This window comes from Salvia splendens, chromosome 5, assembly GCF_004379255.2.
Source record: "Salvia splendens isolate huo1 chromosome 5, SspV2, whole genome shotgun sequence".
In the NCBI taxonomy this organism is placed as follows: domain Eukaryota; kingdom Viridiplantae; phylum Streptophyta; class Magnoliopsida; order Lamiales; family Lamiaceae; genus Salvia; species Salvia splendens.
In genome coordinates, this window is record NC_056036.1 from 1825646 (window position 1) to 1845024 (window position 19379).

General features: G+C 35.5%; 2 protein-coding genes and 1 pseudogene across 4 annotated transcripts; 1 reads left to right on the forward strand and 2 right to left on the reverse strand.

Annotated features, from left to right (window-relative positions):
* The first annotated feature begins 33 nt into the window (after nucleotides 1-33).
* LOC121803624 lies at nucleotides 34-4896 on the forward strand. Its single transcript, XM_042203255.1, has 8 exons — nucleotides 34-772; nucleotides 1703-1758; nucleotides 2493-2602; nucleotides 2736-2895; nucleotides 3572-3664; nucleotides 3822-3953; nucleotides 4185-4233; nucleotides 4580-4896. Exons 1-8 carry the CDS (start codon nucleotides 34-36, stop codon nucleotides 4597-4599), a joined length of 1359 nt encoding a protein of 452 aa, XP_042059189.1. The 3' UTR covers nucleotides 4600-4896.
* A 3884-nt stretch (nucleotides 4897-8780) lies between these two features.
* On the reverse strand, nucleotides 8781-12633 carry LOC121805090 (PTI1-like tyrosine-protein kinase 3). 3 transcript variants are annotated; one of them, XM_042204872.1, is made up of 8 exons: nucleotides 12385-12633; nucleotides 11398-11569; nucleotides 10516-10769; nucleotides 10282-10408; nucleotides 9943-10216; nucleotides 9452-9584; nucleotides 9241-9324; nucleotides 8781-9154 (listed from the first exon to the last, which is right to left on the reverse strand). In XM_042204872.1, exons 2-8 carry the CDS (start codon nucleotides 11507-11509, stop codon nucleotides 9032-9034), a joined length of 1107 nt encoding a protein of 368 aa, XP_042060806.1. In that variant the 5' UTR covers nucleotides 11510-11569; nucleotides 12385-12633; the 3' UTR covers nucleotides 8781-9031. The 3 variants fall into 3 exon arrangements, with proteins under 3 accessions (XP_042060806.1, XP_042060805.1, XP_042060804.1); XM_042204871.1 differs by having other exon boundaries at nucleotides 12418-12632; XM_042204870.1 differs by lacking the exon at nucleotides 12385-12633 and adding an exon at nucleotides 12197-12310.
* A 1370-nt stretch (nucleotides 12634-14003) lies between these two features.
* Nucleotides 14004-19030, reverse strand: LOC121802815 (annotated as a pseudogene).
* Between the last annotated feature and the right edge of the window lie 349 nt (nucleotides 19031-19379).

A 19379-nucleotide genomic window follows, 5' to 3' on the forward strand; every position in this document is an offset into this window, starting at 1 on the left:
AAATAGGCGTAGGGCCGCTGAGTTTCTCTCACTATGAAACGTAATGAGCTGCTTTTACTCTCTCTCTCTCTTCAGCCACTGATGATGTACCTCAGTTTCTCCGACTGCCACCGTTTCCGCCGCGCCGCCGTCACATCCGCCGCCCGGCGCCACCACCGCCGCCGTCTCCTCAAGTATTCCCCCAATCATCTGTCGACGACGCCTGCGCATCAGCCAGCCATCTTCAAGCTCTCCGACGACACTCTCCAGATAAACCTAAAATCCCCTTCCACCGCCCTCCAAAAGCTCGATACGAAGCTCCGCGAGTTCGTCGACCTCGGCCGCGAAGCTCTGGATGACCTCAGGACTACCGTCGCCGTCGACGCCAGCACCGGAGCGGTCGTGATTTCGTGCAGGAGGTCGACCGTTGAGTTTTTCTCTGCGCTGTTTGTTTCCGGTTTGGTGCTTGTGATTGTTTTCGGGAGTTTGTTTAGAATGCGGGAGAGTGGCGGCGAAGTGCTGATTTACAAGAGGGATAGGAGTCTGGGCGGGAAGGAAGTGGTGGTTGGGAAGAGGGAGGATAGTTGGCCGACGAGGCGGCCGTCTGCGACGCCGTTGAGCTCGGAAAATGGGGATTATTATGACCAGAGTAGAAGAAATGGAAGGAATAATGCGTTGAGTAGGAGGAAGAAGGAGGAATTGCCTCAGTGGTGGCTCAAGGTTGTGAGTCAAGGTCCCGTTGAAGTCGAAAATAAGGATGAATACCAGAGATTAGCTAACCAATTGATTCAAGGTTGGTTCTTGTTTGTGTTTTCTTTTTGTTTCCTTATATAACTTCTTATGGTTGGCTTAGCCTCGTGAGAAAGAAATATCTTTGTATATTTTTTGTTAATCTTTAATGTTTAGACTCGGGCCTTTGGTGTCAAAATGATAAAACTAATAGTGTATATATTGAATTAGTAAAGAAGGCACTTTCATATGTTGGGATTGAGACAGTGCTGAAGTGGAAATTCGGTTTTGTTTGTGAAGACATTAAAACTAGCCTTTTGGAATTGAGAATTCTGAGATTGGAGTAGAAATGTGATGCGCCAACCAAAAGGAAAATGTGTTGTGTTGCAAGAGCACTTCAAGTGCATTTGCAAGAGAGAGTCATGCCTGAACTTAACTCAACATTTGAATGCTCTTGTACTGTCTGCTAGTTGCTATGATAAGTTAGGTAGTTTCATGTGAAAGAGCTGTGTAATTATAAAAATGTCGTCTTGTCACAAGCAAATTATTATATGGGGTGGGATAGGCCTCCCTCCATACTCATTACTTAACCAGCTGCATCATTGTATGTTTTTACCCCTAAAAAACGTGTCGTTGGGCTTTTCCTTTAGTTGGGACTTTGGAGTAAGTAGGTGCTTGCTGCTTGCTCGATGTCTACTAAATGAGCCTTTGCGGCCTGCCCCGCCAAAAAATAGAAATCTTTCTCCTTTGAACCCTTGCTAAGACGTAGAGTAAAAGATGCTGTTTTGGGAATTAAAATGCAGATTAGGCTTTACTCTTTTTAACTCATTTGTTTCATGCTTCAGCTCCATGAACAATGGATTATGCAAACTTAAATAGATTTTTAAGTTAGGCTCTCTACTTATGGTGGAGAGGTTAATTAGAACTTTTTCATATAGTTGCGCTTATTTCCTTCGTAAAATCTTCTCATTTATTTTCTTTATTCAATATCCAGTAATCATGGATCGAAAAATGAATGGGGAGGACATTTCAACAAATGAGATAGTACAGGTCAGTAATTTCCTACCAATGAGTTTAAATATAGTACTTTTTGTGTTTTTCGCTTCTATCCATAAATACTTGGAAGCTTATTTATGTAAGAACAATAGATCTTTTATTTATAGTTTTGCTTGGATTTGCTAGATTTTTCCATTCGTGGCACTACTTGATTGCGAATATTTTTAGGTATATAGTGGCATTAAGAGCAAATTTACTTCATTATGCCTCAAAAAGTTAAAGATGGCTGAAACTATGAATGTGTTCATCTGTTGAACCTGGCCTTTACTCACTTTTAGGACTGTGCCAAAGTAAAAACTGCACACGACTACTTGGAGAGTAGAATAATAGTCTTGGCTCTATACTTAGATCAGTATCTAGAGCTTTCAAAATTAACGAAATAAGAAAAGTACCAGAATTGTGTGAAATATAATACTCCCTCCGTTTCGCGGTAGTTGAGTCATTTCATTTTCTGCACTCGTTTTGAAAAAACGATAATAAATAGTTAAAATGGAGAGAGAGTAAAGGAAGTGACAGAATAAGGTAGATAAGAGTCTCATCTACATTATTCTCTCTTTTACTTTACTTTTTCTACACTTTAATTATTTATTACTCCTATCATTTTTCTAAAATGAGTGCAGAAAATGAAATGACTCAACTACCGCTGAACGGAGGGAGTACTATGCAGCAACTGTAGTGCATGTATACTGAAGTGGTTTTTTTCACTTTTCACTTGTCATCTGCAACAGCTACGTCACTTATGCAAGACATATGGAGTCAGGGCATTCATTAGCACTGAAAATGCACGCAATTCACTTTACCGTGTGTCAGTTAATTTTGTTTTGGACTACTGTGCAAGGTACATGAGACACAACTTTCACCACCATCTCATTATAGTTGTTTTTGTGCTTTTTTCCCTTCCAAATCAAGATTATCCATCTGAAAAGTTCATTTTATTTCACATATTAGTAACTTGATTTAATTTCCTGTAGCGTACCGGATTTATCCTCCTCAATTGAGATTAACGGTGAGGGTGTGCGTGAGTTCATAGCTGGATTTTCTAATAACCTTGGGCTTGATAGTTATCATGCTGCAAGAATGGTATCTGCAGCTGTTGCTGCACGCACACGGTCAAAAATCCTACAGGCTTGGGTGTGTTATTTTTTTTTTGTTTGTAGATTAACCAATCTTTTTATCTATAGTTCACTATAACAAAGACTCATACTTTCAGAAAAATCGAAACAGTACTTTTTAATATAATTAATTCCAATTTTTACATAATCCATCCGCTAGTTGTTAAAGAGAACTATAATATGGAGTAATATATTAATGGTTTGTCACTGTGGCATCTGAAATGATTTCAAGTCATTAGTTAGTTCTTCATTGAGAGTATTCATGCTTCTAGGTAACTATGAAATTTCATCAAGACCTAACACCAGTCCAATAAATTACTTTCAAATCATCTCACTTCAATATCATGTTCAACCTTTGATAAGAAATCTTTAAAAGCATGTCGTATACAATCGACATTTTCTCATGTCATTTTCTTGGTATAGTCAATTCTATCTTACTGTATACACATTTGTACACTTGTGATGTGTCGGAGTGTACACTTGTGTTGACAGTGCCTGGATGTATTATATGATAAGAATTTTGAATAGATTGAGTCAACTATGCACATAGGAAATTATATTGGAAGATATGAATAGATTGAAAACTGCCTTTGTTTTTCTCCAGCTATACTTGTGTTGGAAACTAAAATCGGCTTTAGTATTTTTTTTGTCCAACTATTGAGAGGTTCGATTATGAATTTTGTACTCTATTTCAGGCACTAGAAGTCCAAAATAAACATTCTGAAGCACTAGTCGAGCTATTCAAAGTATGTCTTATTCACCGGATCTTCCCTCCTGAGGAGAACTCGGTACGTATATCTGTCGCTTGTTTTAACCCTAAGTCGGTGGAGATATATCAAACAAGTAAAACACTCTTCCCGCTAAGATGTCATAAAAACTTCAATTTTGTTGGTTGAGTATCCAAAGAGCTGATAGGTATGATATTCCTTCTATTTGTTGTGGCAGCCTGAGATGGAAATGGTAGCTCGAAGCCTTGACAAGTCCTTAAACATAGACCAAAGAGAACATTTGTTGAACTCCTTTATTTCTGTTTGCGGTGACAATATTGATCAAGGTGTCGTGGAAGCACTGGGTCTGGTATGTCATTCTCGAATTTAATTTTCACAACCTTGACTTGTTGCATGATATTTGAAGCTTATTGACTATCATGGGGAACTTCTTAACTGCATACAAATTCACTTATGTATCTTACTTTCATCATGGATTTTGTCACCATTCTTACTATTTGACATGTATGAATCTTGAATTTTCATTCTGCGGTAAAAGTTTGTCTAATCTGAGCCCATACTTATTGGTATTCTTGCGCAGGTTAGTGCCAAAGTAATGCATACACAGTTCGGAACAGGACTACCACAATGTAAGATAATTCTCAATCTCTCAAAGATACTTCACAAATCTTTTGATGAACTCCTTTTACTCTTTATTTATCTCTTCGCTTTTAAGTTGATTTCTCCTAGTACGCATCACCTTCACGGCTTCACCTTTTTATTTATATATCGCACTTCCTATTCTCCGTGAAAAGTACACTGCATATGGGCTTGGTTTGCATTCGATAGGTTGGGGAAGGGACGTATTCCATCAATGTTGCAAGGCTATGGCATGATAAAGATTCCAAATTTATTGGATTTTAGTTGTTAGAACTTTTTTTGTGCACTAGTATAATTGTGAGGGGGCTATGTAAATCTGATTAACACCATTCTCAGGTACACACAGGTTTTTTTAGGTCTGCAGCAACTGCTGGAGCCTGGGAATTTTTGCCTTGATAGAGCTCCTTCAAGCAGATTAACTTATTTCGTTTGAGTCTCGAGCAATTTGGAGATTGAATTCGTCGATACTTTTGCTTTTTTCGGATAAGAAATGTATGTGAGTAGGCTGATGTAGTGACCATAATCAACATCTGGCGAATATGCTAGCTTCTTTCTAATACATGTATGTGGCTGCCGTTTACTATGTGAATAAAAATGATAATAAATCCTTAAAGCATTTTTAAAAGTGAAAAACATGTTGTGTGATTGTTTTATTCCCTTTGTGACTAATTTTACTTGTGTCCTTCCTGTATAGTTATCTCATGAATAATAAATACAAAAGTTGTTTTCATAAGATATTTGGAAATTAATAAAATTAAGGCTGTTCCATGTTTTAGCAGCAAAGTAGTCAATTTTCCCATATCACTCACCACCAATAAACGAAAACGAATCACGACACGAACCCAAATACGTCTCAAACCTCATGCTTTATCAATTATCGATGGCTCAACCTTGTCATGCAAATACTCCAAACCCCTGGCAGCATCAACTCCAATTCTAAGCCGTTCCCTTCCTGTATTAAACAGGATTTTACTTTTTAGTAAAAAGATTAATCAAGAGCAAGCTACACTACATAGTACCAAGACGCGAAGATTGTCATCGATACAGTAGCCGAGCAATTCAACAACATTGTCATGCTTCAATCTTGACAGTAAAATACTTTCAGAGAAGGGATGAGCATGTGGGCTCAAGAAAATACTCGGAAATGCAAAAGCAGACCAGATTGTAGCTTTGGATTTAAAGGGAGAAGACTGCTTGAAGACATTTGTTGGGGTTGTTGAAGGATGTTTGCATGACGATCCAAAGAAACGACTCACAATGAGTGAAGTTGTGGAACACAAATATTTTAGCGATCCATTAGACATGTAGTCGTAAACAAGAATCATTTCTCCCTGTTCATCACAGTACCCGATTAGAGAGACTAGATTATCATGTCCGCACTTACTTAGTGTTTCAATCTCCGCTGCAAACTCCCTCTGCCCTTGACTTGACGCCTGCAGCCGCCGCTTTATGGCCACAGCCCTTCACTCATTATCAATGAAGCCTTTGTAGACTTTACCCTTCTCCCTTCACACGCTCGTCGCTCAAATCTCGTGTGGCTAACTTGAGTTCAGCAAGTGAAAATCGACGACACAGATGATCAAATGCCATTTTTTGGGTGATTTTCAATAAACTAGAAGAAGGACAATGACATTAATAATAGAGATGAGAGGGTTACAACTCATTATCATCTGGATTTGTGGCATCTTACTAAAACTAGCTGCTGCCGTGATTCATTAATATTTACCAATAGCAATTCAGCTATGGAAACAAATCGATATGTACCGTTAACAGTTCACTCATGATAACGATGTTCACTGTTATATGCATCGCACTTTTACCAACTCATTTACAAGCCATGAACCTTCATAGATGTGCTGATTTCCCATAAAATGAATTTTCCGGCCAAGTTTAAGTGACATGTCTCACCAAATGTCCTAGGCATAAATAGGACAAAATGCAGCGTTTTAAAAATAGCAAAACGTTATGTTTGAATCCTAACTACAATTATAATCATATTTCCCAAAATCAATGAACTTGGATGGAAAATTCATTTCACTGGAAATTCGCACATCTATCAAAGTTTATGGTATTTCCACCACTTTAAAAGTTCGGGGGAATAGCCTTACAAATCATGAACGTTCCCAAAAATTTGATATTTTCCACGAATTTATAAAGTGGTGGGAAATACCATTAACTTTCATAGATGTGCGGATTTCCCATAAAATGAATTTTCCAGCCAAGTTTAAGTGATGTGGCTCGTGGAATGTCCTATGCATAACCTCCGTAATTAGGACAAAATACAACGTTTTAAAAATAGCAAAACGTTATGTTTGAATCCTAACTACAATTATAATCATATTTCCCAAAATCAATGAACTTGGATGGAAAATTCATTTCACTGGAAATTCGCACATCTATCAAAGTTCATGGTATTTCAACCACTTTAAAAGTTCGGGGAGAATAGCCTTAAAAATCATGAGCGTTCCCAAAAATTTGATATTTTCCACGAATTTATAAAGTGGTGGGAAATACCATTAACTTTCATAGATGTGCGGATTTCCCATAAAATGAATTTTCCAGCCAAGTTTAAGTGATGTGGCTCGTGGAATGTCCTACGCATAACCTCCGTAATTAGGACAAAATACAGCGTTTTAAAAATAGCAAAACGTTATCGTTTGAATCCTAACTACAATTATAATCATATTTCCCAAAATGAATGAACTTGGATGATAAATTCATTTAATGGGAAATCCCCCCATCTATCAAAATTCATGGCATTTCCCACTACTTTTAAAATTTGAGAAAATACCAAATTTTTGGGAAAGTTCATGACTTTTGCACTATTTTATTTGAGGTACTTTTGCACTATTTTGAGTCTTTTTTGTCCTTTTATCCCTTTTAGTTTTGTGGAATATTTTAGTTATTATGTTTATTTTTTTCTCTCTTATATCCTTTCTATCTCTTTTTTCATTATCTTCTCTTTCTTATTATTTAATTAATATCTTATTCACCTCCCTCATTTCTCCATTTATTTTCAATTTATTTTTTTACAATAAGTATTCAATGTACATCAAGTCAAATTTAATTTTAATTTGTTTATGACACATCTTAAGAATAATGTTCGTATTTACACTTACTATTAAAAGTAATGAAAAAATATTTCTATGTGCGTAATACTAAATCTTGTCAAAACGCGCATTTACAAAAATATTTATACTTTTTATTTTAGTTTATTTTTAATATATATATATATATAATTAAAGTTCTTATTATCTTTTGTTTGGTGTGGGTATTAAATACTACTAATTGTTAAATTAAATAAAATTGAGAATGCGATAGATGAATAAGAAATTAAATAAATAATAAAAAAAAAGTAAATGTGAAAAAAGTGAGAATGTATGAGAGAAAAATATAACATAAAGACTAAAAAATTCATTAAAACTAAAAAGAACAAAAAGGGTAAAAATGTCTAAAATTAGTGCAAAAGTACCCCTATTGAAATTAAATGTTTGTCCAGATACCTCTGGTGATATATTTTTTTATTAGGTACCGGAAATATGCAAATAACATTGTCTGAAGATTTTTTTTAAGTTCACTCTAATAATATTAATGTAATTCAATTTTATGATTTTTTAATCATTTCCCTAATAAATGTCTCATATTTAATTGATACAAATTTTAAAAAAATGTTTAATTTTGTGAGGAAAAAAATGTCTAAAAAATTGTTTGATTACGTAAAAAAAAGTATGGAAAAAATTCTTAGTGGTGTACATTTTGAATGCATTATACTAGGAAAATGATCAATACAAAAATTGATCTCAACACAAAATCTAGACCAAATCTTGACCATAATGAGATTTGACAATCTGATGGTCAATAATTAAATAAAAACATTGAAGGTCATTTTAAAGCGATTTTAGGTCATATTATAAAATTCGAATTTAAGGTCATGTTATGACCATTTTAGGTCATCCTTACTATAATGGCCTAAAAATAAACTAACAATGACCTAAAAATAACATTTGTATACTTGGTTCTGTGTTTTTGTATTAAGAATGGATTTTGCATCGATTAAAACCTCATTACTTTATACATTGTACATTTATTTTATATTTATGTTTTGTGATAAAATAATACTTGTAAAATCCAGTTTCCTGTAATACCCTTGTGTTAATATTATTTTCGTTCTTTGTTGACATTGGTGTATTTAAATAAGAATTTATAAAATAAAAAAAAAGCGTACTATTTTTTTATAAATAAAATTGGACTGCAAGAAACCAATGAAACAAAAAAATCAAAGTATATGAATTGTTTTGCCAATTTTAAAAGTAATTACAGTGATTTGTCATTCATGCATAGTATGCATTTTTCCTCTATAAAGGAAGATCAAAATTCAAACAGTGCAACCAAAATCAAACCCCCCTTTAAAATAAAGAATTTAGTTCAAGAATGTCAAGAATACTCACAAAATACTCAAAAAATAGAAGCTTCTGCATTTCCGCTGCAATGCTGACAAAATTTGGGCATAAAAAGATAAAAGACGACCACTGTCACATTCACAATCAATCCAAACAATTTGAAAAGATTTAAAAAATAAGGGTATTCCATGTTTATGGCGTAAATCTTTTGCCTAAGCAGCAAAGTAGTCAATCCCATACATCCTCAGTCATGACTTACAATACATCACTACCAACAAAAGAAAACGAATCGCGACAGAAACCCGAACACATGTCAAACCCAGAGAAGCAAAGGCTGAAGAAATAGGCGGCACCTCATGTATTGCATAATTGATCCAAACATCGCAATTCAACTTGTCTCAGGAGCAGGGACAGTCGACCTCAGAAGGGGCTGCAGAGCCTTCACAACAATGCTCATATTCGGCCGGAACTCTGCTTCGTACTGCACACACAATGCTGCAACAGCTGCCAACTGGATGAAAAACAATATCTCAGCATATTCAGATTGCTTCACGTTTTCAGTTTACACAAACACAGGCGAGAGAGAGAGAGAGAGACCTTGGCTACCCGTTTAGGCGGATAGTCCTTGAGTTTTGGGTCAACACATTGTTTCACTTTGTCCTCACTCAATCTTGGTGTGGCCTGAAAGACGAATATGGATATTTCATGATTGATCCGCAAGTGCAGACTACAAGGGGATTCCCGAAAACAAAAACAAAAAAAAAACAAAAAACAGAATTTATGAGAACACGCATAGTGAAAGCCTCACCCAAGTAACAAGACTCTGCTGTCCACGGGGCATGGTATGATCAACAGGCTTCCTTCCAGTCAAAAGCTCAAGCAGAACAACCCCAAAGCTATAAACATCGCTCTTCTGTGTCAATTGTCCTGTCATTGCGTACCTGCAGTCACAAATATAAACAAAACTAAGCTAATATCATCAGAGTTTTTCAAAATTACTACTACAATACACTACCAAAGAAAACAAAGAAAATATGAATAGTTCACCAAACCAATTTTTAGAAGTTTTGCAGAGTCAACTACAAGGATCTACGTTAAAAACCAACATACACTCCAAACAGTCCTATGACCTCTCAGTAACTCTTAATTGTCCCAGCCCCCAGGTCGCAATAAATTATTCACCAAAGTCAGTAACATTGGCAAACACATATCCAAACTTAATCTTAGAAGATAGTTGCATGACCAAAGGTTCAAATTCATGTTTCAGTAATTTGCTTAGAGCCATGATATGATCATTACTCTGGAGCATGATAACCAAAGGTTCCCAGAACTCGAGTAGAATGAAGTCGGGCAGCCATGTCAGGAGCTTGGTTTGAGAGATTAAAGTCGGCAATCTTGGCCTTGTAGTCTTCAAAAAGAAGCACATTGCTGGATCTGATATCTCTATGAATTATTGATGGCTGAAGCTTCTCATGCAAATGCTCCAAACCCCTGGCAGCATCAACAGCAATTCTAACCCGGTGTATCCAGTCGAGTGTTGGACCAGGTTGTGCCCCTTGCACCCCTTTCCTTCCTGTATTAAAGAGTATTTTAGTTCCCAGAGCAAGTAAAAAGATTAATCAAGAGCAAGCTACATACCATGTAGAATGTCGTGAAGAGATCCCATAGTGGCAAATTCATAAGCTAAGACGCGAAGATTTCCATCAACACAGTAGCCGAGCAATTCAACAATATTATCATGCTTCAATCTTGACACCATCGAAACCTATGCAGAAATCAGTCATGTCCTGACTGGTCAATACACATAATGGAAAAATAAAGTTGCATATTTTGGGGAACCACAAAGCTAGCAATCAAACCCATGAAGTATACCTGAGTCAAGAACTCAACATTTGAATCAGGCTCAGAAGATACATCAAGCTTCTTGACAGCAACATCTTTCCCATCACTCAATTGTGCGAAGTAAACTCTCCCATACGATCCTTCGCCAATTAGTGACTTTGATCCAAAATTGTCGGTTTTCTCTTTCAGTTCCTCAAGGGAGAGTGAAGGTACCTCGATAGAAGGTACTTCCTTCTGAACTTCAGGTTTCACGGGAGCAGATACCTTTGAGCTTCTTTGATGCCCTAGTTTCCACAAAAATACAGAATAGAGACAGAAAATGTCGCCTAACTATGATATGAATCTCAATGGAGCCACAGAAAATTCTGATAAATACATAGATTTTATAGCATAGCAAAGAATGAATATTACGTTAGGAGAAAAAAAAACACAGATGTATCAATCTGAATGTTTCCAACTTAAATTGTTGCATTATTTCAAATATGGAATCGTGACAACTAAAAATCAACAACATGGCTAACATCATAGTAAAAGATTATGATCAACATACTAAACAGGTAAAAATGAATTTTAGAAAAGGATGAGAGATCAACAATAAAAAATGACAACCAGAGTTACAAACTAGAGAGAAGACTCTTAAAACTAGTTATTAGGTCTTCAATGTTATATAGCAGAACTTTAACAAAAGGTGCTCGGCTTGTTTGCATGTACTCTGATCTATTCTCCACAGTAGGAAAAATCAACTGCCGGGAGAATTAAATAGTTTTTTAAGGAAATGACTCAAATGAGTGCTTTAAGCAAAGCACGTGGAGAGAAGTAAAACCACAACTAGTTCTCCCTCCACTGATTCAAGCAAAGCACAAAAGTCAAATTAACATGCAGGTAAACGTAATCCTGATACAACACTCTTACCATCACCATTATCTCTCGGGCTCTTGAGGTGTTCATTTTCATCGGGATGATAGGCCTCCTCTACTTGACAAGTGCAGCACAGCCACCTACGCATCCTTGTTCTCTTTCTCATATAAAGATTATTTTTAGCCCTCTTGTTATCCAAGCGTACAAAGTGACTAGGAGGAGGTGCCTGAGGAAAACTTCGTCAGTCAAATTGTAATATATTACATGACGATTAATTCGCTCATCGCCAGATACATAATGCACACGTTCAAATAGACAGACAACCACAACTGCATTATGTACACCATATTATCACACAACTTCATCCATTGAACTACATAGTGCTTCAATTGGAAATAAAGACCATCTCGAACTTATAAAAACTATGTCAAGCAGGACAAAGACTTCGCAAACAACAATCTGATAGAGTTTATAAACTTATAGTCGGCATACCTGACCAACCATCAGATCTTCCTATAAATTCATATTAATAACTATGTATTGTACAAACATATATCACTATCCCATGGTGCAGTAAAGTTTCTTTGCTTCACATCAAAGTAACAGGGAAATGCTTCCTTGTATCCAAACACAATCCACAATCACAAGCCACACACCCATGATAAACGATTCTCCCCAATTCCATGCATTGATACATAAACCAAATCTTTTGTCATGCCACATGCCTCCAAACACAATATCTAACCAGTAACCAAAATTAAGCTATTTAAGAATCAAATGTTCCGAAAATCAATTCAAAAATTTATTTAATTAACCGAACCACAAATCACGGACATCAATCAAGCGGCCTTACCAAAGCACGCCAATGATCCATCAACCACAATCGAACGACAAGCGATGAACAGCGAGGAATAAAAAAAAGGATAATCCGAGAAAGAGAACAAGGCGGCGAAAATGAGACCCCGAAAAAGGATAAATGCGATTCAAAATCGGAATTACAAGATAATGGAAGGCATTAAGGAGAATGAGAGATAAACCAACCGAAATTCATGGAGCGCTTTTGAATTGTATTACCTTTCTGTCCTTCAATTCTCTGCACAGAATAAACTAATCCCCAATTTTATGGTTGTTTATATATACGAAGGGGGCTGAATTAGGTTAAAATTGGGATTAACAGCAACGCGGATCGGAAGAAAGAAAGAGTGAAGCAAAGCAAAGGAATCAACGAATGAAGAGGGAAAGTGTATATATCAGTGTGTTTTGTTCACTTCACTGTGGGTGGGTGTGTGTGTGAGAGAGAGAGAGAGAAAGAGAATTAGATTTAAATTATAAAATTTGATTTGATAGTAGATTTTATAAAAATTGCAGTAATTGTTTGAATTGGTTCTTTGATTTTGATGTTAAATTTTCGATATTTCGATGAGATTTTGATTTTTCTTGATTTCCAAAGTTTGGATTCTGATTATAAAAAGTTGATTTTTTTTATTTGAACAATTTTTTTTTTCAAATAAAATGAACTGAAACCGAATGAAACCCCCCTCATTTCACTGGTAGACTGTATTTAAAATGGGAAAAACCAGCAAATGTGAAAAACTATCTTCATGATATAATAACATTACTTATTAACTCTATTCGTCCCTGTATTTCTTTTGAATATCAGATTTACTAAATGAATATTTATTGCGTTAAACAAAATAAAATAAAATAAAATTGGAAAAGAAATAGAGTAAATATGAGTACTAGGTGATTATCTATTAGGAGCTGATTTAAATATTTTAGGAATGATAATCAGGATTATTGATTTTTGTAAATGCATTTTATGATTTTTAATTATATTTTAGAAATTCTACTTTTTAGTATTTTAGGAATAATATTTTAGCTAATGATAGTTTAGCTATAATTTATATTATTGGAATTGAATTTTATGAGAGTATATTTTAGGAATGATATTTCCAGCTAATTATAACTATATTTCAGGAATGATGATAAAATAACTCAATATAAAATACAGCTCAATTAAAGCCAGACAAAATAGTATTTAGAGAGTTTTGTGGAGCTTGAAAGTTGGCACTTTTGGTGTTTTGTGTGTGTGAAAATATAACAACCATAACTGAATTTCATTAATAAAGGAGTATCAATTATCCTCACCATAAGAAAAAAAATATCGACCAAAAAATAGACTGATACGAAATTCCTTTTTATTCTCTAGGTTTCATGTTTACATATTAATTACTCCATAAAATAGTAGCAGCATTAAACCTTCTAACAAAAAATAGCAATTTATATGAATGAAGAATATAATTATTTATCATTTTGCCTATTTATTTCTCATATCCTAACAACAATCATAATGCGCTACTTTTAAAATAATCATAAAGGGGATTTATTTATTATTTTGAATGTTTTCAATTATTTGTTATCACAATCTCCCGTGACATAAATAATACTCCTTCCATCCACAATTCAAGGTCCCATTTTTTCTGACACAAGTTTTTAAAAATATAAAGAAATGCAAGTTTAAAAAATATAGTGAGATATGAGTTTTAATTTTATATAGTATTAAATTTTATAATAAAATGGGAACAAGTCAAATCAGTAAAATATATCTATATACCATCTATTATAATAAAAAGAATCTCTTATTTGCGATCAGACTACAATAAGAAAAGGGGACTCATTGCCATGTAACTGATTATAGAGAATAAATTATCTTTATATCATCCCATGTAACAAAATCACCACCAAAATATTTAGTCTATTACCCACATATAAATAAATATGCGTACACATCCATCCATTATAACAGTTCCAAAACTTACTTCCGATCATCATTGCCGCCAAATTGTGTCGAGTTCCCGTTCCAAAACTCGTTCTTGTCGTTGAACCTGTCATCATCTTCATCATGTTTTAAGGTGTGGATATTGCCTCCATAGCTAGAAGTCAAGGGGCGCCTCCTGCTGTTGCTGCCACTGGCGGCTGAAGGCGCACTCTGCTCAGATGACTGCATCCCGGAAACCCTACCCCCATCCCTCGGGGGATTCTGAAGCGGACCTGCAAAACAGAGACCAGTTCATGATATACGCGAATAATACTACTAATAACCCAGGGAGTTAGTATGCTTACTATATTGCCACATGCCACTTTGGGATCCCAGAGCCACACTCGTTGAATCGGTTCTGCCAAGGTAAGAGAAGACGTTTGCGTAAGATAAGATTCTTTTCACAGAACCCCAATATCCTTCACTTGCACTCGAAGAGCCAACTTCGTTTGAGGAATGATTTTGGTTCTGTGACGATCCTCCCCTATATTGGGAATTGTTTTGTTTCTGCGGAACCACTACCAATGCCTGCCTGTTGGAAAGACCCAACTCGGATAATGTACTGTCCATTTCTGAGCATGTGATAAAAGCCAGACGGGAAACATATAAGACGATGGATATATTAGAGAGTTGCAGCGACATCAAAGTAAATCAACGACATTTCATGCAGTAAACATAACATTATATGACGTGACAAAGCTATACCGAGTTCAAAATAAAACAAGCAAATGACTCAAATGTTTAAGATTAGTAATCAAAGAGCACCTTGGCCATTGAACACCTTGCGAGGGTAAGGAATAGCTATGCTAAAGGAGCCCAAGCTGCTCGTTTGATTTTCATTTATATAATCTCTGACCATTCTCAAGGTATCGGTCATGAGAAGCTTAACTTGCAAGCTTGAACCATCAGGCAATCTGATATTTAAAGAAACATCATTTGATTTAGTGGTAGAGGATGAAGCTTCAGTTTTCTCAACTGCTATATCCTCGGTATTAACACGTGCCACTTGACTGGCTTCTTTGATAATCTGTCCGCGACTGCTCAAATGACGATCATCAACATCTGAATTCTCTTCTGCGACAGGCAATGCATCTTTATGTTTTTTTGACCTATCTCACCAGGGTTCCCTGATGTACTTCCTGAATTTGTTTCAGTTCCGGAAATAGCCGGTTTGGGTAAAGCTATACCATCTCCTTTGGAATATGTACCCTGTCCATTGAAAGAGATCTATCTTATTTAATTTATATCGGCAGAATACAGTTAACATTATAAGTCAACCGAAGCCAATATAGGCTGACCTCGGAAGCATCTTTATTTGAATTCACATTTTCTTTCGTCTCCGAATGCAAGAGTTGTGCAGCACCCACAGATGGGGTAGCATCATGTGTCGTTGACGTTGATACGAGTGTCCCTGCTCTCACTTGTTCAGGAGAAGCCACTTCAGAAGATCCAGACGCAGTTTGTTTAGCAAGTGCAGCAGTCAAGAAAGCAGCAGTTGTTTCCTGAACCACAAGGTTCAGAGCATAATATGCTTAAGTACTAAAATACCTTAGGTAATGCAACTACGAAAAACACCCACAAGTACAATGGCAAATCAGCAATCAGTTTAACAAACTGATTTACTTTTTAACAACAATCAACTAACCTTCTTGAAGGTATAGAATTAAAACAAACTGAAACAATTTTTACAAAAAATTTACAACAGACCTAACATAATGCACAAATCCACTAGTTGAAATCCTTTACAACAGATAACAAAATGTACCAACTCATAATGGTAATCCTACTATTATTTATACAGCTATTAATAGATAGAAAGTTGGGAACAGATGCAATTTGCCTGCCTAAACTATCATGAAATTCAGACTAACACACAATTTTATTTCCCCCACTTTTTTAATCACAGATCACCGATATGCATGTCACCCCCAAGATGAACTTTTCTACCAAGATTTATCCACTCAGATTATTCCACTGGAATAATCAACTAAGGTGCAATTTCTGATTAGTTAAGTCACTGATTTGAGTGGTCCATATAACCGATATTCTAGAGGGGAACTTGCAAATTTCAATTACTCCAAAGACATAAATATAATTGAAAAGACTACATTAGTGGGTAACAATAGTTGAAAGGGCAATTAAGATATTGAAACTGGCAGGAAGGAAAACAGTGGAGTTTAGCAACTAAGGCTTGCATAGTATTCCATTGTAGCAAATACCAGTATGACCCACCTGAACATGAAGACTTAACCAAGCCTTCTCAAGACTGGAAGCAAGCACGTCAGTGGGGACATAACCCTCTGCAAATTTCCCAGTCAGAAAGCAAAACAAAATGCCAAAAACATTAAAAATGTACAAGCATAAAGTGCTTCATGAAACGGGTCACTATACTATTAAGAAAATACCTTTCTGCCAAAGTAGTACACCATTGTATCCAACAGCAGTTATACAAGGGCAAGATTGCTGTGGGTCTGCAGAGTTTGATGCAAGGACAAGCTTTATCTATTATTACAAGTGTTTCAAAGCCTACTTAGTTCAATACAACCCCACCATTTGATAGGCAAGGGAAGACAAAGGCAGAGGGTTATGGAAGAAATGCGGACACCCATGCTTCATTACTCCATTAACAATGAAATATATACTTTAACAAGATTAGTTTAAAGTATCACTGCAGCCATCTAGTAATATAACATAATCTTTTTTGATCTTTCATGCCACATATCATTGGCAGCCATATCATATTAAGAGGATTTTGGGAACTTGTCTCATTAAGCCTAGTCAGCTATGAAAAGGAATTTACATGTTAAGTAATGCAAAGGATACATATTGCCGAAAAATTCAATGCTTCAGAGCTTCCTTCCAAGATGTGCAACAAAATGCAGTACTTTGACACTGTCTCAGAAACCTGGATGCATTGAGTTCATAAGATCAATAAAAGAGTTACACAATTATTCATTCCACAACTTATTAGCGTATAAAAGAGTTTTTATGTGCATGAAGGGTTACCAAACCTACTTTTGGATCAATCCATGTGGATGTTTCTAAGAGTTTCGAGTCTGGATTGTCACCTAGAACCAAAAAAATTATTATTCCATAAGTATGAATTCTTCTTTACAGAAGACTAAACATTATGACAAAATAATAGATACCATCTTGAAGACTATGACAAAATAATAGATACCATCTTGAAGATCCATAAACCATATAAGTTTTTTGGTGATATATCTAGATTTGCTCAAATCTAGAGGCATTTTCATCTCTCAAACTATAACTGATAGTCCTCTGTCTTTACAAAATTCAAAAGCAAGTAAGAAGGAATCAGAAGTTTTATAAAAAGCTAGAGGTTGAATTTCACAAATCAGGCACTTTTACTTGCCCAAACCATAACTGATAGCCCTCTCTTTACAAAACTAAAAGAAAGTAACATGGCATCAGTAATTTTATGAAAAGCTAGAGTCTGAACACTCAACTCATTGCAATTCACTGCCTTTGTCTCCAAGTACTACTACATTTACTAATAGGTGTTCTCTGGTCATCATTCAGTCAATAGTAAAAAAGTTTCTTTAGGATGCCCCCTCAGTATTATTCAAACTCCTATGAGTTCTATATAGATACGGACAAAATTTTCCAAATAAAACAGGAGCGTGTGTGTGTGCGCATGCACATATACTTAAGCAACCTATATTTATGTTCTACCATCTTGATCTTGCTATAGTTCAAGTCAAGGCTACTAAGCGCAAGCATAAATCACCTAGTCTCCTCGATCACGAAAATTTGGAAGTTCTTTCTTTCCCATGCTCCAATGTATAAAATCTAATAGAGGATTGTAAATTGATTACCTGATATATAGACAACAAAAAGTTTTTTCTGTTGTTTTGATTCAACAACTGCCTCTGTTATAGAACCTCTAAAAGCAAGAGAGGAGAGGGAGAACTCCATCTACATACAAAAAACAAAAAATCTTTATTCCCTACACAAACAAATGAAATAACCTTACACTTTCAACTTTTTTCAGTTAAGAGGGGAACAGATAAAGAATCATTAAAATGTACAGGCACTAAGACATAAATGAGAACAAAAAATTGAGTTATCTTTACATAATTGGACAAAACAATTATTCAAAGACACATAAAGAATCATACTTAAGCACGTATGGAAAATGTATACATCATTCGCATGTTAGCACATATATACAGCAGCATGGTCTTGACAGCAGCATCTAATGCTCTCGCGCACTGCAAAGAAGTAGAAGAACTTGCTAAGGCATCAAACGAGATTCTAATTTCAAATCTCCCTGAAACAATCGGTTGATCGTTGGACTTATCTAGTTACCATTTCATCCAAAAACTTGTATCTGATCTTATTTACTTCATAAATCACAAAACGATTTATCATCTGCATATCCTCCATAAAGCAGGACATGATTTCAATCTCCCATCACTCTCCATTCTTCCCCTAAACTTACCTTCTTTATCATTCCTTTCATCTTTTTTATTATTATATTTTCAATTCATATGATTCCATCCATCGTAATTCACAAAAAAAACTAAACGAAAATTGCGTACAATTGAAATCCAATCACACCCGAAACACAGATTCACAGCAAAATTTGAGCAATTATGTAAAAAAAACAAACTAAAATTCATCCTTAGCTAGAAAGGCCTGAATTATACTGATCCAGCACTCGTAAAACATATACATTAATCAGCTACGCAAAAAATTCGATCGTGCTAATCGTACCTTGGCCAAAAACGAGAGATTCAGAAGCGCAATCGGAGTTCGATTAGTGAGATTTCCCGATGATTGTTCTTTCCTTCGGTTATACCCTGAAACAAATTGCATTTAGACCCCTTATTTTCTAACAATTTTTTCGTTTTACCCCTCATCTTGGCCAAATTACTAACTCCATCGTATGACTAAAGTTGAGCCAATTATTTTGAAGAAGAAGAAATTACATTATTGCAGTTAGAATTATAAATTACATAAAATATTTATTTATTTTTGACATCAAATATTTTTTTTAGACAAATCCAAACCAACACTTGCTATTAGCTATAGAACCCAAAGCGGCAAAGCTCGAGCAAGTATGTGAGCTACCTGATTATTGATCGCCTAACAAACTTTATAGATAATTCAAAGACCTCTTTCAAGAGCTGACGATAATTTTCTACCATTGCTCCAAAGATAAATTATTCTTTTCGTATACCAGTCACCCTAA